Source organism: Myxocyprinus asiaticus, chromosome 6, assembly GCF_019703515.2.
Source record: "Myxocyprinus asiaticus isolate MX2 ecotype Aquarium Trade chromosome 6, UBuf_Myxa_2, whole genome shotgun sequence".
In the NCBI taxonomy this organism is placed as follows: Eukaryota; Metazoa; Chordata; class Actinopteri; order Cypriniformes; family Catostomidae; genus Myxocyprinus; species Myxocyprinus asiaticus.
Window position 1 is genome coordinate 53,514,915 of NC_059349.1, and position 21,896 is coordinate 53,536,810.

Genomic DNA, 21,896 nt, shown 5'->3' on the forward strand with positions numbered 1-21,896 from the left:
ACACTAATTTGGGCAAAGAGCAATAATAACATGTTTAAGACTTGACGCTTAAAGTTGAGGACTTGGGGCTTGACTTGAACTTGCCTGTCTTGATTTGGGAATTGACTTGGGACTTGTCTTGGGACTTGCCTGTCTTGACTTGGGACTTGTCTGTCTTGACTTGGGATTTGCCTGTCTTGACTTGGGATTTGCCTCTCTTGACTTGGGACTTGACTTGGGATTTGCCTGTCTTGATTTGGGACTTGACTTGGGACTTGCCTGTCTTGATTTGGGACTTGCCTGTCTTGATTTGGGACTTGACTTGGGACTTGCCTGTCTTGACTTGGGACTTGACTTGGGACTTGCCTGTCTTGACTTGGGACTTGACTTGGGATTTGCCTGTCTTGATTTGGGACTTCACTTGGGACTTGCCTGTCTTGATTTGGGACTTGCCTGTCTTGACTTAGGATTTGACTTGGGACTTGAATGCAAAGACTTGAGACTTACTTGTGACTTGCAAAACAATGACATAGTCCCACCTCTGCTGTTATTTATGCAACACTCCCTGGTTATATATGTGAAAGTATTAAAGGTGCAATATGTAACAATTTTCATGTAATATTCAACTTTTTTTTTTGCCAATGTGTGAACGACTTGTAATGCAACTTAAAAAATTAGCCCTTCCCGGACTTTCTAGGTTGCCTATTAAAGCCTGTAGACTGATTTTCATGCGAAGAGAGAGGGTAGGTTTTGCCGGGAAAAACCAAAGGATGTGACTTTTATGAGCGCTCCCGAGAGCCTTGCCTCAGACAGTAATATCTTCTCTTCCACTATTCAACAGCGACAACAAACTGCAACATTAGATAATGTTATCTTAGAGATGGAATCCAGCAAATGTCCAGCTCCCAGCACAACGCCGACTCCTACACAAACTCTGAGTAAGCCAAAAAACAAGACAAAACAAAAAAAACATTTATCTACTGAATCCCATCTGGCTAAGCGGGAACGTGATTGTGGTCGAGCGAAAACTAGAGTGAACATCGGCAGGGCATTTGATTCCTGGAGGGAACTTCGTTCGGTTTTGGGGGATCAAAACCGACCCTGAATTGGCGTTCTTCTTAGTAGGACAGATAAGCTTACATAACTGCAAAGCATGTGAAATATAGTGCCATAAGGATTGATACAATAACACATGAAATGAATGCTAGACAATGTTCAAGATAATGCAAAAAGCTCCATTCATTAGTGTAACGTAACTTGGTTATACAGAAAATATATACAATCTATTATTATAAAACAATAGCGCATCAGTATATCAAAATGACAGTTGTGATGGAATCACATCAGTACTGAATTGTGTCAATATATTTATAATGTACAGTATATTTTATAAACAGCTACTGTCATCATCCACCAAATTTAGCTAACAGCTATTGATAAAGCTGGCTAGCTAGCTAACGCCGACATAGGCTATCGTATAAATGCAGTCAATGTACGTACTGTATCATGCAAAGAAAAGTGATTACTTCAAACTGCAGTCTTGCATAGTCAGACCTATATCCGCACTTTGTTTTAGCCCTGTTCCAGCACTGGAGAGTCAAATATCATAACAATCATAACTGTGTAATTTTAATTATGCTACCTCATCTGTCAGCATGATGCCTGTGGATCACTTTCAGTCTCTTTGTACGTTACGTCATTGTTTTGGTCGATGCTCGCTCGCGTCCCTGTGGAGTGCGTGCACGAGCATGAGCAACAGGCTGCAGTTCACTTAATGGCCACAGGTGTCATTAATAACAAGGGATTTGGATTGTTTTGCATTGTGTGCGTGCAACTAAATGTAAGTTTATATATTTTACTCTTTATTTGCTTGTTGTTTAGCTGTTATTGAGGTAATTATGTTGTGTTAAGTCTGTTAACTGTGAGTATCGCTCGTGCAGCTCTTATCTTTAATATTATGTTTACTGATGTTTACACCGTTATTGCCAACTGTTTACAGTATATTTAAGTGTAAATGGCATTATTGGTGTGCATTCCATAATTAGTTTACTTTAAATGGGAATATTTCAATGTCTTTTCTTGTTTAATTATTTAATATTGTTTATATATGGCTATTGTTTATTTCTATTGCTGTTATATGTATTGTTACTTATAATTATCAGAGAAAGTCATGACATATAGGTAGCTTTTTTATTGCTCAGTATATCAGTTCATCACTCAGAATGACTTAGAATAGCCTACAACACCTTCCTCTAAAGGCTGATTGAGGGAAGTACAGTAGGACGCAGGACAAATGATTGAATATTGTTTTAAGTATAGAATATCTACAATCTAGTGCCTGTATTGTCCATTATAGCCTTTAAACAACTGCTTGGCGTCTTAGCTGGTTAAAAACCATCTAATTTCAAGAGGTTGACGTCACGCAAGGTCGTCACGTGGGTCACCCGCTCTGTTGGTCGGTCGGACGCCTGGGTTTTGGCACGCAGTTCCCGCCATACGCTCGATGAGTCCGAGCGAGGCGGCTTCTACGCCAGTAGTGACGTCACCGGCCAGGCAGGTCTTTTTTTAATTTATTTTTTTATACATTGAAAATGTATTTGTAAACAGTCACATTAGTAACATCGCTAACATTGCAATTTATGTAAAATTGTTTTCTCTGGCAATTTCTTTAAGACATCACACGTTTTCAGTGCTGAAAGGTTAACATGTCACGCGTGAGACATTTAGTTTACAGAGAGTCCATTTTTCTTGTGTACATGGTATTTGCCTTGCATAATTAATAACTGTACATTATATAGGCCTACTACTTGACATTAATAACAATAAGTTTCCAACTCCTTTCAAAAAAGTAATTTGACTCGAGTAAATGACGTCAGCTCTGGAAGAATTTGCATTAACTTAACATAACACAACATAAATCCACAGTGAGTTTTTACCGCATACTGTTTAAGAAGCTTGAAAGTTCAGCAGATGAACGATTTAATGAAAGATTGAATCATGAAAATAGCAAAATTACGGTGGCCCAGGGGTGCACAACACAACAAAATAAGCAAAGCAAATAAAAGCTGAAAACCTAAAGAAATTAAGACACAACAAAATAAAATTAAGCTGCAACACAACAAAATGATCTGAAAAGAAAAGGCTTAATTTTGTTGTTTTGTGACTTAAATAGTTCAGAAATGAAAATTCTCTCATCATTCACTTACCCTCATGTCATGTGTGTGACTTTATTTCTTCTGCTGAACACAAATGAAGATTTTTACAAGAATATTTCAGCTCTGTAGGTCCTTACAGTGCAAGTGAATGGTGAGCAGACCTTTGTATTTCCAAAAAGCACATAAAGGAAACATAAAAATAATCCATATTACGCCGGTGGTTTAATCCATGTCTTCAGAAGCACTATGATGGGTGTGGGTGAGAAACAAATCAATTTTTAAGTTATTTTTTTACTCTTACATCTGAAACTTAGTGAAACTAAACAGGCACCACATGTGGCTTTCATATGTAAAAGTGAAAGTGGAGATTTACAGTAAAAAAGGACTTACATTTTTATCTGTTTCTCATCCACACTAATCATATTGCTTCTGAAGATACGGATTAAACCACTGGAGTCGTATGAATTACTTTTATGCTGCCTTTATGTGCTTTTTGGAGCGTCAAAGTTATGGTCACCATTCACTCGCATTGTATGGACCAACAGAGCGGAAATATTCTCCTAAAAATCTTCATTTGTGTTCTGCAGAAGAAAGAAAGTTATACACATCTGGGATGGCATGAGGGTGAGTAAATGAGGAGAAAATATTCATTTTTGGGTGAACTGTCCCTTTAATTTCGTTGTGCTGTGGCTTTTCTGTTAATCTGCAGTTGAATTTTGTTGTGTTGTTGCTTTACTGTTGTGTTGTGGCTTAATTTTGTTGTTTTTTGCTTTGCTAATAATGTTGTGCTGTGCACCCCTAGGCCGCAGTACAAAATGCCGCATCACAGTTTATAATAGAGAAATACTATCCCCTAGCGGAAGAAACACAAATTAGAAAGCGCCTGAGATCCTGAGCCAATATGCAAAAAAAAAAAAAAAACTAAAAAAACACACACACACGCACGAAATCAAGCCGTATATATCCAAACAATTCTAACTTAAAAGTTCTACAATGATAAATACAAAAATTCTAAAATAATAATAACAATTTAAAAAAATAAAGCCTGTAAGCTCGTTTAAATAATTGCTGTAATGTGCCAATTCCTCGTTTCTTTACCCTTTTCGCAGACGTTATGACGCATTTCCGCCTTTTTTAAAAACGTTAATGTAGCAAACTTTTTTATATTTCCAATTTAAAAAAATATTTAGTGTAAATTTATAACAGTGTACTTTGCATTATGTTACCCTGGAATAAGTATAAAAAAATAATAATTAAAAATAAAAAAAAAAAAAAAACGGTTACCACAGCTGCTGAGGGAGTGACAGAAAATGTGGCCTGTTTCTCTCTAGATGCTGTCATCCAGCGCTCTATATGTTTATCTTCTTTTGCAAAGCTGTGAAAGCACAATCGTTGATTTTTTTTCTTTTGCTGTTGGAGCAGACGGGTAAGCAAAAATTAAATCTGCTGTGGTCCCCCAAGTTTATCCAACTATGACGACATCCGCTTCGCGAACGCGTGAAAAGGGTCCATTATGTTATATTCTCCTAGCAATAATAATAAATAAACACGTTCAAATAACACAAAGTTTGTCCTCCAGCGCTCACCAACTCATTAAGCTGAATCCTCCATTGAGATCCATTCAAATCTGAAATATTTTGTCAAAATATACTAATTCACATGATTTATGCCTGAAATACAAATGAAGTCTGTATAAAAAATGATGGTTCATCCAGATCAGAATAAAAAGTATACCACGGTAATATATTTTTTGGAAATATACCATGATTATACCATGTTTTTGGACATGTACCATGGTAATACCATGTTTTAGGACATAGATCATAGTAATACCATGTTTTTGGAAATACACCATGGTAATACCATGTTTTAGGACATAGACCATGGTAATACAATGTTTTTGGAAATACACCATGGTAATACCATGTTTTAGGACATAGACCATGGTAATACCATGTTTTTGGAAATACACCATGGTAATACCATGTTTTAGGACACAGACCATGGTAATACCATGTTTTTGGAAATATACCATGGTAATACCATGTTTTAGGACATAGACCATGGTAATACCATGTTTTAGGACATAGACCATGGTAATACCATGTTTTTGGAAATATACCATGGTAATACCATGTTTTAGGACAGACCATGGTAATACCATGTTTTTGGAAGTACACCATGGTAATACCATGTTTTAGGACATAGACCATGGTAATACCATGTTTTAGGAAATACACCATGGTAATACCATGTTTTAGGACATAGACCATGGTAATACCATGTTTTAGGAAATACACCATGGTAATACCATGTTTTAGGAAATACACCATGGTAATACCATGTTTTAGGACATAGACCATGGTAATACCATGTTTTAGGACATAGACCATGGTAATACCATGTTTTTGGAAATATACCATGGTAATACCATGTTTTAGGACATAGACCATGGTAATACCATGTTTTTGGAAATATACCATGGTAATACCATGTTTTAGGACAGACCATGGTAATACCATGTTTTTGGAAATACACCATGGTAATACCATGTTTTAGGACATAGACCATGGTAATACCATGTTTTAGGACACAGACCATGGTAATACCATGTTTTAGGACATAGACCATGGTAATACCATGTTTTTGGAAATATACCATGGTAATACCATGTTTTAGGACAGACCATGGTAATACCATGTTTTTGGAAATACACCATGGTAATACCATGTTTTAGGACATAGACCATGGTAATACCATGTTTTAGGACACAGACCATGGTAATACCATGTTTTAGGACACAGACCATGGTAATACCATGTTTTTGGAAATACACCATGGTAATACCATGTTTTAGGACACAGACCATAGTAATACCATGTTTTTGGAAATAGACCATGATAATACCATGTTTTTGGACATAGACCATGGTAATACCATGTTTTAGGACATATACCATAGTAATAGATAGACATTATTCCAGTACAGCACAAGCAGAGTTCTGATAAACATTACAAAGCATCCAATGAGATTAATTTAAGAATCAAAACAACAGAGGAATCTAGTACAATCTCATTTGATTCTTATTGGATCACATCAGAAATTATTCCAAATTATGATATACTTTCCTGTACACATTGACATTCCTTAGGATTTTTTCACTTATCGTGGGTTAGGACATATACCATGGTAATACCATGTTTTAGGACACAGACCATGGTAATACCATGTTTTAGGAAATCAAACCAACAACTTCATGGTTACCAGCCCTGAGTTTCAACTAAAAAAATCAGACCACCAACATATGCACAACTTTTTGACATTGAGAGGCCCAATGTTACCCGAATTCACTCTATATCAGTCATTTAATCTCTTGTGTAATAACAACAACTTCTGAATAATTACTCCGTTTAGCAAACAAAAGCATATGCATGTGTATTTCTCATGGTCTAAATGTTTGGCAAAGAACTGATCACACAGAAACACGAAAGTTGTGACTAATTTATTGTCAGCTCTACACATTATTAAATCTTCCTCAGGTACGTCAGTGTGATTTCAGTGCATACACGGCTTTAAGGAATTAAGCTCCACTCTGGTGACACATCTGGACATTGGAGGGGGTTCCCAGTGAATTTGCACGCCAGAAGTCATCAGGACATTCCCACCTGAACACAGGCTTAAGGAACGGCCGTCATGGAACTGGGTGTCGCCCCGCTAACATCCAGTTATCAACTAGAGGGGAGAGAGGTGATTACAAAGCAAACGGGACGGAGAGCGGATTTTATCCAAACAGCTACAGGTATTTCGGGAGATCCTTCTCAATAACCTGTTGAAACAAACAAAACAAAAAAACTCATCATTTATTTGAATCAAAATGTAAAGAAAAACTTTCTTCTTTTTTTGACATTATTTAGTCACTCTCATGTTGTTCCAAACCCTTAACTTTTTTTAAACTTCACAAAAAATACAGTGCATTCAGAAAGTTTTCAGATCCCTTCATTTTTTCACATTTTGTTATGTTGCTTTTTGGGTATGATGCGACCAGCTTTGCACACCTGGATTTGGGGATTTTCTGCCATTCTTCTCTTCAGATCCTCTCAAGCTCTGTCAGGTTGGATGGGGACCGTCAGTGGACAGACATTTTCAGGTCTCTCCAGAGATGTTTGATTGGGTTCAAGTCCAGGCTCTGGCTGGGCCACTCAAGGACATTCACAGAATTGTCCCTAAGCCACTCTTGCGTTGATGCTACCACCACCATGCTTCACCGTTGGGATGGTATTGTGCAGGTGATGAGCGGTGCCTGGTTTCCTCCAGACATGACTCTTGGAACTGAGACCAAACAGTTCAATCTTCATTTCATCAGACCGGAGAATCTTGTTTCCACAGTCTGAGAGTCCTTTAGGTGCTTTTTTATGTGTCTTGCACTGAGGGGAGGCTTCCGTCTGGCCACTCTGCCATAAAGCCCAGATCGGTGGAGTGTTGCAGTGATGGTTGTCCTTCTGCAAGTTTCTCCCATCTCCACACGTGATCTCTGGAGCTCAACCAGAGTGACCATCGGGTTCTTGGTCACCTCTCTTACCCAGGTGCTTCTCCCCCGATTGCTCAGTTTGGCAGGGCGGCCAGCTCTAGGAAGAGTCCTGGTTGTTCCAAACTTCTTCAATTTAAGAATTATGGAGGTGACTGTGCTCTTGGGAACCTTCAATGAAGCCAACATTTTTTTGTAGCCTTCCCCAGATCTGTGCCTCAACACAATCCTGTCTCTGAGATCTGCAGGCAGTTCCTTTGACCTCATGGCGTGGTTTTTGCTCTGATATGAATTTTTAGCTGTGAGACCTTATATAGACAGGTGTGTGCCTTTCCAAATCATGTCTGATCAATTGAATTTGCCACAGGTGGAATCCAGTCAAAGTGTAGAAACATTTCAAAGATGATCCAGAGTAATGGGATGCACCTGAGATAAATTTCAAGTGTCATAGCAAAGGGTCTGAATACTTACAGTATGTCAGTGTGATATTTTAGTTTTTTCTTTTTAATAAACTTGAAAAGTTATCAAAAATCTGGTTTATGCTTTGTCATTATGGGGTATGGAGTGTAGATTGTTTTGAAAAAAAAAATAATAATTTAAAGCATTTTGGCATAAGGATGCAACAATAACAAAACATGAAAAAAATGAAGGGGTCTGAATACTTCCTGAATGCACTGTAAGTGTAAAAGAGTGTGGGTGACTTACACGTGGATCGTCCATTGGCCCATATCTCTTTACAACCTGTCCTTCTCGGTCAATGAGGAACTGTACAGATTTGAGTTCACAAGATTACATATATCTGACAATAAACAGTTTAATAACATGCAAATAAAATCAGTTACCTTAGTGAAATTCCATTTGATGTTGCTATGGAAATAAAACAGGGTTCATGACAGAGAACAATCAAGAGTTTGATTTCAGAATAACAGAAAAATTATTTATACAAGGAGGAAAACAAACAAGCAAACAAACTGACTTTCCCAGAGTTCCTCTGCCTTTTGGCTGTTCTTTCATCCATTTCCAGAGAGGATGAGCTCCGTCACCGTTCACGTCGATCTTGCTGAAGAGGTCAAATTCTGCGTTGTAGCCTTTGGCAAACTCCTTGATCTCCGCCTCTGTTCCAGGCTCCTGAAAACAGTGTGAGTGCATGATTGAACATTCCCGGTCGATTACAAAATGACACAGTTTTATTTGAAGGTTGACGGAATAACTGCTGCTGCCAAAACAAGAGAGCCTTAACATTGGGCAGCATGATTATATGGCAACTATAAAGGGCTAAATGGGTTAAGAATAGGTATTTATAAAAATAACAAATAAATAAATAATAAAAATAAGAATAATAAATAAAAATAAATAATAAATAATACTTGATAAAATTAATATAAGAATAATAGATAAACAAAATAATTAAAATAATAATAATAAATAAAAATAGTAATACTAATTAATAACACCAATAATAATAATAATAATAATAAATAATAAGATAAAAATAAAAAATACAAATAATAATAACACTAATTATAAATATTATAATAGTACATAAGGTACAAAATAAATAAAACTTAAAAATAATAAAAATACTAATAATAAATAATAATAATTGATATTATTAACTAATAAGACCAATAATAATAATAATAATAACGGATAAAAACAAATAATAGATAAAAATAAAACATTATAAATAAATATAATAATGATAAATAAATAACACAAATAATAATAATAATAAAATAATAATAGATACAAAAGAAAAATTTAAATAATAATAAATAAATAATAATAATTAATTTTATTTAATCAGAAAATCTTTTTTTTTTTTTTTTTTTTTTAACAGACCATAGTTTTTTGTGTCCAATTCAAACTATATACTTGTTATGAAATAGTAGTTCTTTTGAAGCCTGTTAGTCAAGTCATTTTTACTTGCATAGCGCTTTTCACAACACACACCATTTCAAAGCAACGTTACAGAAAATTATGCTTTAACAGAAAAAGCTGTAATTTAGTAATGTCTTTGAGTCATAATATTACGAATTAAAAAAAACATGATTGTAAATTGCACCTTAAAATAAATAATAGAAAATAATTCTATTTATATTTAGACCCCCAGTGAGCAAGCTTAATGTGACTGTGGCAAGGAACACAAAACTCCATAAGATGTTGTTAAAGGAGAACAGTAACCTTTGGAGAAACCAGGCTCACTGTAGGGTCCAGTTCCCCTCTGACTAACAGCATGAATATAATGCCAATATTACTTATATATGTGTAGTACAAGTAAAGATTTAAAATTAGTAAACTAAGTAATAGTTAGGGGCCAATGTTTAAACAAAAATATAATGTATTAACTGTAAGTTTAATGACTAAAGTTTTAGAATTTACATTCTTAATTAACTGCAGAAGTGCAAACGGATGCATTGTCTGTTGTTATTTGTCTGATGAAGGCTGCAATTAATTTATTATCTACATATTCCATTTTAAGAGTGTAGTCCATCCTTTGACCAAAGTGATGCAGGCAGAGGTCAGTAAGGCACACTGCAGTTCGACTGTAAGCTTGTGGCAGATTAGTTTCCGGTGGAGTCCATCTTAAATCCAAGTTTCAAGTGTCCAGTGAAATATCCCATGTCAAAGAAAACATCAGTTATTGGCAAACAGTAATTGGCTATTCATACTTGGTTCGATTGCTTGGTCTGAACTAGAGTTAGTTTCCTCAACCCTACCCCCACCCCATCAGGTCTCAGTTCACATCATATTATTTGGGTCCGAACCGTGGTCCGATTGCATCAACTTAACTAGGTAACTAGGTAACAACAAGAAGACATTAGCTTCACTGTGTTATTAAAATACCAAAAGTACCACCAATATTTCACATGCACAAAACAACACTTGTGTTTGTCTGCCACGGATGCATTGATGTGATTAATGTTAGCATTCATCTGCGGCGAGCCAGCGGATGCGTTGCAAGAGATGTGAAGAATGTGAGCTGCACTCTGAAGGGGGTTTATTTGGAGACCAGCAGGTATGAGAATGTATCACCATAATAATTGCAAAACAGATGCAAATTATATCATCACAAGCGGTTCATTCAGCATCCTACTCTTACTATATCTGTAATACGTTAACTGTACGTATGGAACATTGTATTACTACTACAGCTGACAAAATGCGTAGTATATCAATGCGCATTTCCTTCAATCATTTGATCAATCTGCCAACAGATTAGACATTTTTACACAAAATTGGAATAAAAGTGCATGTTTATGTTAGAGCTATTAACTGAATGGCACTTGCTGAATTAAACAATATAGTGAGGTCATGTGACAGCAGAATAACATCTGGTTTCTTACACATTTTAAAACAAATAGTAGGAAGTATATGGGGTATACTGTAGTATATACTACGCAGTATTCCTTTCCGATCATAGCTAAAGGTCTATACATACCTGCTTTCCAAACTGGTTACATGGGAAGCCCAGGATGCGTAAACCTTTCTCAGTGTACGTGGCGTGCATTTCCGCAAACTGAGTGTAGTTTACTGGGGTTTTACCTCATTTAGAGGCCACGTTAGTGATGATACACACATAACCTCTGCAAACAACAACAGAAAAATGCCATTACTGTAAGCAATTTCCTGGATGAAGATTATCTGTGATTAAGACATAAAATAATACAAAAACACATTCACCTCGAACTATGATTTATATTGCACTGATTATCATCATTATAATTATTATGTCTGTTTTTATGTCTTCATTTGTGCAAGTAATTTTCCGTCTTCATGTTTAGACAGATACGTGCCTGACGGTAAATGGAAAGGTGGTTACTTTTATATACACTGGTGGCCAAAAGTTTGGGATAATGTACAGATTTTGCTCTTATGGAAAGAAATTGGTACTTTTATTCACCAAAGTTCATTCAACTGATCACAATGTATAGTCAGGACATTAATAACATGAAAAATTACTATTACAAACTTCTTAAACTACAAAGAGTTCTCATCGAAATATCCTCCACGTGCAGCAATGACAGCTTTGCAGATCCTTGTTATTCTAGCTGTCAGTTTGTCCAGATACTCAGGTGACATTTCACCCCACACTTCCTGTAGCACTTATCATAGATGTGTCTGTCTTGTCGGGCACTTCTCACGCACCTTACAGTCTAGCTGATCCCACAAAAGCTCAATGGGGTTAAGATCCATAACACTCTTTTCCAATTATCTGTTGTCCAATGTCTGTGTTTCCTTGCCCACTCGAACCTTTTCTTTTTGATTTTCTGTTTCAAAAGTGGCTTTTTCTTTGCAATTCTTCCCATAAGGCCTGCACCCCTGAGTCTTCTCTTTACTGTTGTACATGAAACTGGTGTTGAGCGGGTAGAATTCAATGAAGCTGTCAGCTGAGGACATGTGAGGCGTCTATTTCTCAAACTAGAGACTCTGATGTACTTATCCTCTTGTTTAGTTGTACATCTGGTCTTCCACATCTCTTTCTGTCCTTGTTAGAGCCAGTTGTCCTTTGTCTTTGAAGACTGTAGTGTACACCTTTGAAATCTTCAGTTTTTTGTCAATTTCAAGCATTGTATAGCCTTCATTCCTCAAAACAATGATTGACTGATGAGTTTCTAGAGAAAGCTGTTTCTTTTTTGCCATTTTTGACCTAATATTGACCTTAAGACATGCCAGTCTATTGCATACTGTGGCAACTCAAAAACAAACACAAAGACAATGTTAAGCTTCATTTAATGAACCAAATAGTTTTCAACTGTGTTTGATATAATGGCAAGTGATTTTCTAGTACCAAATGATCAATTTAGCATGATTACTCAAGGATAAGGTGTTGGAGTGATGGCTGCTGTCTAGATTTGATCAAAAATGACTTTTCAAATAGTGATGGTGCTGTTTTTTACATCAGTAATGTCCTGACTATACTTTGTGATCAGCTGAATGCCACTTTGGTGAATTAAAGAACCAATTTCCTTCCAAAACAGCAAAATCTGTACATTATTCAGAACTTTTGGCCACCGGTGTTTATATATTTTTTATCACTTTGTTGTTTTAATTGCTTTTAATTTCTTTTGAAGTGTAATTTGAAATTAGAAATGTGTTTGATTTAAGTTAAATTTTCAATGCAAAATCACTAAAGCAAGAATATTCACCGATCCCTTAGCCCGGGGGTTGCCGATGTATTTGGATATTACGATATATATATTGTGAAGGAGGGAACAAAACAAATTTATTCACACACATGATGTATTTTCCCAGACAACGAAATACTCGACCGGCAGAGAATGCACAGATGAAGTAGGTTCTTTACCAGAGAGATGTTGCCCTTCACAACTGTTGTAAAACCATCTTTCAAAAAGTTGAACAACACACTTCTGATTTTAATTGCACTTCAATTTTTTTTTCCAGTTTAATTTTAATTTTTAGTTAAAATGAATAAAAAATAAAGTTCAAAGTTTGAAATCAAGGTGTCTTGCTTTATTGTGTAGGCTTAACCCTAACCCTGCTTAACGAAAATTACCCCATAGTACCACCTAGCGTCCAACCAGCGGTAATACCAGTGTTCGTCGGTTTGAACATGAACAACCGACCAATCAAAACTTGGTCGATCAAGACTCTTCTCATCAACTAACGTTTGGTCAATTATTAGGGGGCAGCCCTAGCATGTACCATGGTAATACCATGTTTTATGGACATATACCATGGTAATACAATATTTTTTGGACATGGACCATGGTTGTACCATGTTTTTGGACACGTTTTTGAAAATATGCCATGGTGACACCATGTTTTATGGACATGTACCATGGTGACACCATGTTTTATGGACATGTACCATGGTGACACCATGTTTTATGGACATGTACCATGGTGACACCATGTTTTATGGACATGTACCATGGTGACACCATGTTTTATGGACATGTACCATGGTGACACCATGTTTTATGGACATGTACCATGGTGACACCATGTTTTATGGACATGTACCATGGTAATACCATATTTTATGGACATGTACCATGGTAATACCATATTTTATAGACATGTACCATGGTTATACAATGTTTTTTGGAAATATGCCATGGTATTACCATATATATGGACATGTACCATTGTAATATATTTGATGGACCTGTACCATGGGTATACCATGTTTTTGGACCTGTACCATGGTAATACAATATTTTTTTGGACATGTACCATGGTAATACCATATTTTATGGACATGGACCATGGTTGTACCATGTTTTTGGATGTTTTTGAAAATATGCCATGGTTATACCATGTTTCTGGACATGTACCATGGTAATACCATATTTTATGGGCATGTATCATGGTGATCCCATGTTTTATGGGCATGCACCATGGTGACACCATGTTTTATGGACATGTACCATGGTGATCCCATATTTTATGGACATGTACCATGGTAATACCATATTTTATGGGCATGTATCATGGTGATCCCATGTTTTATTGGCATGCACCATGGTGACACCATGTTTTATGGACATGTACCATGGTGATCCCATGTTTTATGGACATGTACCATGGTAATACCATATTTTATAGACATGTACCATGGTGATACCATGTTTTTTGGAAATACGCCATGGTATTATCATATTTATGGACATGTACCATGGTAATACCATATTTTATAGACATGTACCATGGTTATACAATGTTTTTTGGAAATATGCCATGGTATTACCATATATATGGACATGTACCATTGTAATATATTTTATGGACCTGTACCATGGGTATACCATGTTTTAGGATATGTACCATGGTTATACCATGTTTTTTGGAAATATGCCATGGTTATACCAAGTTTCTGGACATGTATCATGGTAATACCATATTTTATGGGCATGTACCATGGTAATACTATATGTTATGGACATGTATCATGGCAATAAAATATATTACGGACATGCATCATGTTTGTGTGTGTGTGTGTGTGTGTGTGTGTATGTATGTATATATATATATATACACACACACACACACACACACACACACAGACACACACACACACACCATGGTAATACACTGGCAGCCAAAAGTTTGGAATAATGTACAGATTTTGCTGTTTCAGAAAGAAATTGGTCCTTTAATTCACCAAAGTGGCATACAACTGATCACAAAATATAGTCAGGACATTACTGATGTAAAAAACAGCACCATCACTATTTTAAAAAAAAAGTAATTTATCATCAAATCTAGACAGCAGCCATCACTCCCAACACCTTATCCTTGAGTAATCATGCTAAATTGATCATTTGGTACTAGAAAATCACTTGCCATTATATCAAACACAGCTGAAAACTATTTGGTTCATTAAATGAAGCTTAACATTGTCTTTGTGTTTGTTTTTGAGTTGCCACAGTATGCAATAGACTGGCATGTCTTAAGGTCAATATTAGGTCAAAAATGGCAAAAAAGAAACAGCTTTCTCTAGAAACTCGTCAGTCAATCATTGTTTTGAGGAATGAAGGCTATACAATGCTTGAAATTGCCAAAAAACTGAAGATTTTATACAAAGGTGTACACTACAGTCTTCAAAGACAAAGGACAACTGGCTCTAACAAGGACAGAAAGAGATGTGGAAGACCAGATGTACAACTAAACAAGAGGATAAGTACATCAGAGTCTCTAGTTTGAGAAATAGACGCCTCACATGTCCTCAGCTGACAGCTTCATTGAATTCTACCCGCTCAACACCAGTTTCATGTACAACAGTAAAGAGAAGACTCAGGGGTGCAGGCCTTATGGGACGAATTGCAAAGAAAAAGCCACTTTTGAAACAGAAAAGCAAAAAGAAAAGGTTCGAGTGGGCAAGGAAACACAGACATTGGACAACAGATAATTGGAAAAGAGTGTTATGGATCTTAACCCCATTGAGCTTTTGTGGGATCAGCTAGACTGTAAGGTGCGTGAGAAGTGCCCGACAAGACAGACACATCTATGGCAAGTGCTACAGGAAGTGTGGGGTGAAATGTCATCTGAGTATCTGGACAAACTGACAGCAAGAATAACAAGGATCTACAAAGCTGTCATTGCTGCACGTGGAGGATATTTCGATGAGAACTCTTTGTAGTTTAAGAAGTTTGTAATAGTAATTTTTCACGTTAATAATGTCCTGACTATACATTGTGATCAGTTTATTGCCACTTTGGTGAATAAAAGTTCAAATTTCTTTCCATAAGAGCAAAATCTGTACATTATCCCAAACTTTTGGCCGCCAGTGTATGTGCTCCTTTCGATACAATGAAAGTGAATGGTGACTGGGGCTGACAAGCTCTATTAAAAAAAAAAAAAAAAACATATTCACCTGTATTCCTCCAGAGAAACTTCATTTCCATCGATGTCTTTGGCTGAGAACTCATATATAGACTTGGCTGACTGCCAGTCATTGGCTTGTGCACACTGCAATAACGAGAAAGAGGTTAAAGGTTGTGAAGAGCGTTTAGTGTCGCTAGAAACACCCTCAAACAGATATCAACCACAAGAACCATTCAACTGAAACAAATGAATTATGCACTCATGACATCTGGAAAAATAAGCAACCTTTGATATAGTTTTCACTTACGTACACAAGTTGTGCAAAACACAAGATCAAGAAAGGAAATTCTGTGTTACTTTTTCCATTTACTACTAAACAAGCCTTAAAAGGGTGAATCTAAACCAAGATAAATATGCGCTATTAGGCTTATCCAAGTGTTCGTGGGGAAGCTAAATTAGTACCTCGCTCACTGCATGTTTAACTTAATGTGCAATTCTCTCTATAAATTAACAAAAATGTTCAGACAGTCTCCTTGCTGGTTTTTCCGACACATCCGGCACTTCGTGCGTGTACTTGTAAAATTTATATTTTAAAGACTCATTATTACGGTTTAGTATTTCTCTGTAATGTAGAACAGTGTTAGCTATGTTACTTATAACATTCTTTCTCAGCTCTGGAACTCAAACCATTTTTTGATGCCCCCAAAATATATTAATTAAATTAATATCATAAATGTGTGACAACAAATCGACTAATGGCTTAAACTAACGACTACTATTCGACTAAGAAAATCTTTGGTCGGGGGCAGTTCCAGTGGGTCAGAAGATTACATACACTTTGTTAGTATTTGGTAGCATTGCCTTTAAATTGTTTAACTTGGGTCAAATGTTTTGGGAAGCCTTCCACAAGCTTCTCACAATAAGTTGCTGGAATTTTGTCCCATTCCTCCAGACAGAACTGGTGTTACTGAGTCAGGTTTGTAGACCTCCTTGCTCGCACACGCTTTTTCAGTTCTGCCCACAAATTTTCTATCGGATTGAGGTCAGGGCTTTGTGATGGCCACTCCAATACCTTGACATTGTTGTCCTTAAGCCATTTTGCCACAACTTTGGAGGTATGCTTGGGGTCATTGTCCATTTGGAAGACCCATTTGCAACCGAGCTTTAACTTCCTGGCTGATGTCTTGAGATGCTGCTTCAATATATCCACATAATTTTCCTTCCTCATGATGCCATCTATTTTATGAAGTGCACCAGTCCCTCCTGCAGCAAAGCATCCCCACAACATGATGCTGTCACCCCCATGCTTCACGGTTGGGATGGTGTTCTTCTGTGTGCAAGCCTCACCCTTCTTCCTCCAAACATAAAGATGGTCATTATGGCCAAACAGTTAAATTTTTGTTTCATTAGACCAGAGGACATTTCTCCAAAAAGTAAGCTCTTTGTCCCCATGTGCACTTGCAAACTGTAGTCTGGCTTTTTTATGGCAGTTTTGGAGCAGTGGCTTCTTCCTTGCTGAGCAGCCTTACAGGTTATGTCGATGTAGGACTCGTTTTACTGTGGATATAGATACTTGTCTACCTGTTTCTTCCAGCATCTTCACAAAGTCCTTTGCTGTTGTTCTGGGATTGATTTGCACTTTTCACACCAAACTACGTTCATCTCTAGGAGACAGAATGCATCTCCTTCCTGAGCGGTATGATGTCTGCGTGGTCCCATGGGGTTTATACTTGCATACTATTGTTTTTATAGATGAATGTGGTACCTTCAGGCATTTGGAAATTGCTCCCAAGGATGAACCAGACTTGTCGAGGTCCACAAATCTTTTCTGAGGTCTTGGCTGATTTCTTTTGCTTTTCTCATGATGTCAAGCAAAGAGGCACTGAGTTTGAAGGTAGGCCTTAAAATACATCCAATTCAGCACACCTCCTATCAGAAGCTAATTGGCTAAATGCATAAAGGTGTGACATCATTTTCTGGAATTTTCCAAGCTGTTTAAAGGCACAGTTAACTTAGTGTATGTAAACTTCTGACCCAATGGAATTGTGATATAGTCAATTAAAAGTGAAACAATCTGTCTGTAAACGATTACTCGTGTCATACACAAAGTAGATGTCCTAAACGACTTACCAAAACTATAGTTTGCTCATATCAGGGTTCATACAGATGCTTCAAAGTTAAATTCAAGGACTTTCAAGGACTATGCTCGAGATGTCATTAAAACAAATTATTTTTGTTCATTTTAAATAAAAATATTTTATTCACTCAGTTAATGTTTTTATAAAACATCACTTATTACAAGTGCAACATATCTCAATGTGCATCTTTAACTACATATTCTCACAGTGCAGTTGTAGTGTGCTCCCTTAAAATGCACTTTGCTTTCCAACAAAAGTGTGTCCGTAAACAGTAGTCCATATGACTCATGTGCTGTGTTTTATGTTTTCTAAAGTCACACAACAGATTTATGTGAGGAACTGACCAAAATTGCAAATGGGTCATCTCCAAAAAAAAAAATGTTGACTTTCCAACTTACAAAATATTGAAATTTTCCATTTAGTTCAGTTTTTGCCTAAAAACGCTGAGGGTAAACATTTTGTAACATGTTGACTTTAATTTTTATTCATAAAGGACAACTTGGCTATTGTTCTTTCTTTTATTATTTAATTTTGTTTCACGAATGAAGCAAGTTAACACTAACGAGGGTTAAATGGGTTACAACACCAAATTTTGAGGGTTCAATGGGGTACAACACCAAATATTTTTGGTGTGAAAATATTAGTTAAAATGTGAATTAATAACTTTGGAACATGCTGGGAAAAATCCCTATATGCATATTTAACCAAGCTCTGAACTTTGACCTTAATTATTTTCCACAACATTTTGTATTAATTTATTTATTCTTTAACATAAAAAAAAGTTTTAACATTGGTAACACCAATGCCATGAAATCAAACACTCTTTTAAATTATTTAAATTATTAATAATAATTTTGTTTTGCTTTTTTGCACACTTGTTTGGCCTTGCACTAATGCTTTTATTAAAAATAAGTACAAAATAAAAACACAAATAACTTTAATACATTTTAAGAAGAGGTGTACCTGATGAAGGGGACAAGGATTTTTTTCAGGCAATTAACAATTTCAAATATATTTTCTAAAACATTTGCAAAACAGAGTCAAGCCATTTCATATCATTAAAGGTTAGGTTATAAAATTATTATTATTATTTATTTTTCCCCCGCTATTTGAAAGCATTTTCATGACTAATAAAATCAAGGGACATGTTTGTCAACATATTTTGATATTGACCCAATTGTTGTCAGAAATAACATATATTGTGAGACACAAAGCTCTCTTTACAGAAGGGGGCGTTAGATGGCTCACAAAACTGAATCCTCCATTGATCTGCATTCAAATCGTTTTACATCTCATATCATTTTCTCACTCTGGAGAGTAATGTTTAATTAAAACTGATAGTTTCAAGGATTCATACTTGTTAAATCCACCACGGCAGTATCTATAAAATATATCTTTTTTAAATCCTCCAGCAACACTTGATTGTGATTGGCCCATTCTGAACAGCGCTGACAAAAGTAACAGACGTCACGTGACAGCGCTGTCTACGCACTGCCTGCTTCAGTAGTGGTCTAACTCGAAATATTCCTTTAAACGGTCATGTGCTTCATTGTCATACAGCACAACTGTCACAGAGTGAATAATGTTTCTTATGGGAAACACTGACGTAAAAATCCTACAGGTGGAACTAGACAAAGCTAAACAGATTTCACAGTAATCCATTTCACCGTTTGTTCGTTAGTCTAAAGGCCTGCAGACAATTTAATCTCAAGATTAAACATCAAGAACATATCTGCATGTGATATTCAGCACAATACGAGACTTTATGAGACAATATTGAGCCCTATGCAAAGTGATCAGTTTTGTACTTGATTTATGTTGTGTGGATTATTTATTAATCTGAAACTCAATGCCTCAGATAACATATAACAGCATGTTTTGATTCCAAAACGCTCCGATTTGTATTTATTCGCCTAACATCTAACGTCAACAAACAAACTGGCCTTTAACGAGTCGTTTCGCTAAAACACACGTAAAAGAAAGTAAAAAGAAACCATTTTAAACATTATTAAACCCAATGAGACATCATTGCATCATAACAGCTAACACGCTAATGCTGCTGCATCGGAGTGAAATAACTGAGACACACACACACGTGTCACAAATAAACTCACCGGGCTTTGACCTGCTTCAATACACTTACATAAACAACAACACAAAAGTAACTAAACACTCGCTTAAATGCGTTATCTTACCATGGCTCTGGCAAAGCTCTTGCTCCCTAAAACCCCGATCAGCAGCGCTCTCTGAAACAACCACATAGTACTGCAGCAGTGACAAACCCCGCCCACTGATGAGGAAGACACGCCTCTTCTGACAGCTACTGCCAATCAGAGATGATCGATGCAACCTAAACGGGATGTGTAAAAAAAAAAAAAAAAAATTTAAAATAAATAAATAAATAAATGTAATAATATTTTTTATTCAAACACAATGAACGCTTGAATAAACATACATATTTATATCGTTTATAAATAGGTAATTGTGAGGTAATATAAAATATGTGTGTAATATCATATTAATAAAAAAAAAAAAAATATATATATATATATATATATATATATATATATACACACACACACACACACACACACACATATATATATGCATATTATGTATTAATTAAAAATTATATATATATATATATATATATATATATATATATATATATATATATATATATATATTATTTTATTTATTTATTTATTTTTTCTTTCCAACTTTTTTCCCCCTCAAAAAAATGTTTCCCTCCAAAACACGAGTCATCCCTTTAAACACAGCACTGAATACAGAGCGAGAGGTGACGCAAAGGTCAAAGACGTCTATCTAGCGCATGTTTACATGGGCCAACAAATTAAAAAAAGCACAATATCAATAGCAGCATCGATATTCCCGGTGATTAATATCAACTCCCGTTGTCACACTTTACAACGAATGCCATATGAAACATAGTAACCTGAGGTATATTCATTTAATTGTGGGATCTCACGAATTAGTAGACTCTCAAACATTAAATACAGTATGATTCTTTCCTTGATTAAGATTTGCAAAACATTCCTTTTGTATTTTACAACAATACAAATAAACAGATCAAGTACCACAGCTGTCATCGGACACCTTAAAGGTGCAGTATGTAAGATTCAGAATCCCTTGTTATTAGTGACACCTATGGCCGTTAAGTGAACTGCAACCTGATGCTCGTGCTCGTGCTGTGCTCGCACTCGTGCACACACTCCATAGGGACACGAGCCAGCGAGCATAGACCAAAACAATGACGTAACGTACAAAGAGGCTGAACGTGATTCACCGGCATCATGTTGACAGATGAGGTAGCATAATTAAAATTACACAGTTATGATTGTTTTACCTCAAACTTTGAGACTGTGTATCATATTTGACTCTCCAGTGCTGGAACAGGGCTAAAACAAAGTGTGGATATAGGTCTGACTATGCAAGACTGCAGTTTGAAGTAATCACTTTTCTTTGCATGATACATTGACTGCATTTATACGATAGCCTATGTCGGCGTTAGCTAGCTAGCTAGCTTTATCAATAGATGTGATTCCATCACAACTGTCATTTTGATATATCGATGCGCTATTGTTTTATAATAATAGATTGTATATATTTTCTGTATAACCAAGTTACGTTACACTAACGAATGGAGCTTTTTGCATTATCTTGAACATTGTCTAACATTCATTTCATGTGTTATTGTAGTTTAGCTAAAATTACACAGATCAATCCTCATGGCACTATATTTCACATGCTTTGTAGTTATGTAAGCTTATCTGTCCTATAAGAAAA

At 36.0% G+C, this 21,896-nt stretch overlaps 1 protein-coding gene across 1 annotated transcript; it reads right to left on the reverse strand.

The window, feature by feature from the left end:
• Positions 1-6,621: 6,621 nt before the first annotated feature.
• Positions 6,622-20,401, reverse strand: gpx4b (glutathione peroxidase 4b). The gene is made up of 7 exons (XM_051701537.1): positions 20,285-20,401; positions 16,001-16,095; positions 11,102-11,246; positions 8,636-8,787; positions 8,502-8,526; positions 8,365-8,424; positions 6,622-6,960 (listed from the first exon to the last, which is right to left on the reverse strand). Exons 1-7 carry the CDS (start codon positions 20,348-20,350, stop codon positions 6,928-6,930), a joined length of 576 nt encoding a protein of 191 aa, XP_051557497.1. The 5' UTR covers positions 20,351-20,401; the 3' UTR covers positions 6,622-6,927.
• Between the last annotated feature and the right edge of the window lie 1,495 nt (positions 20,402-21,896).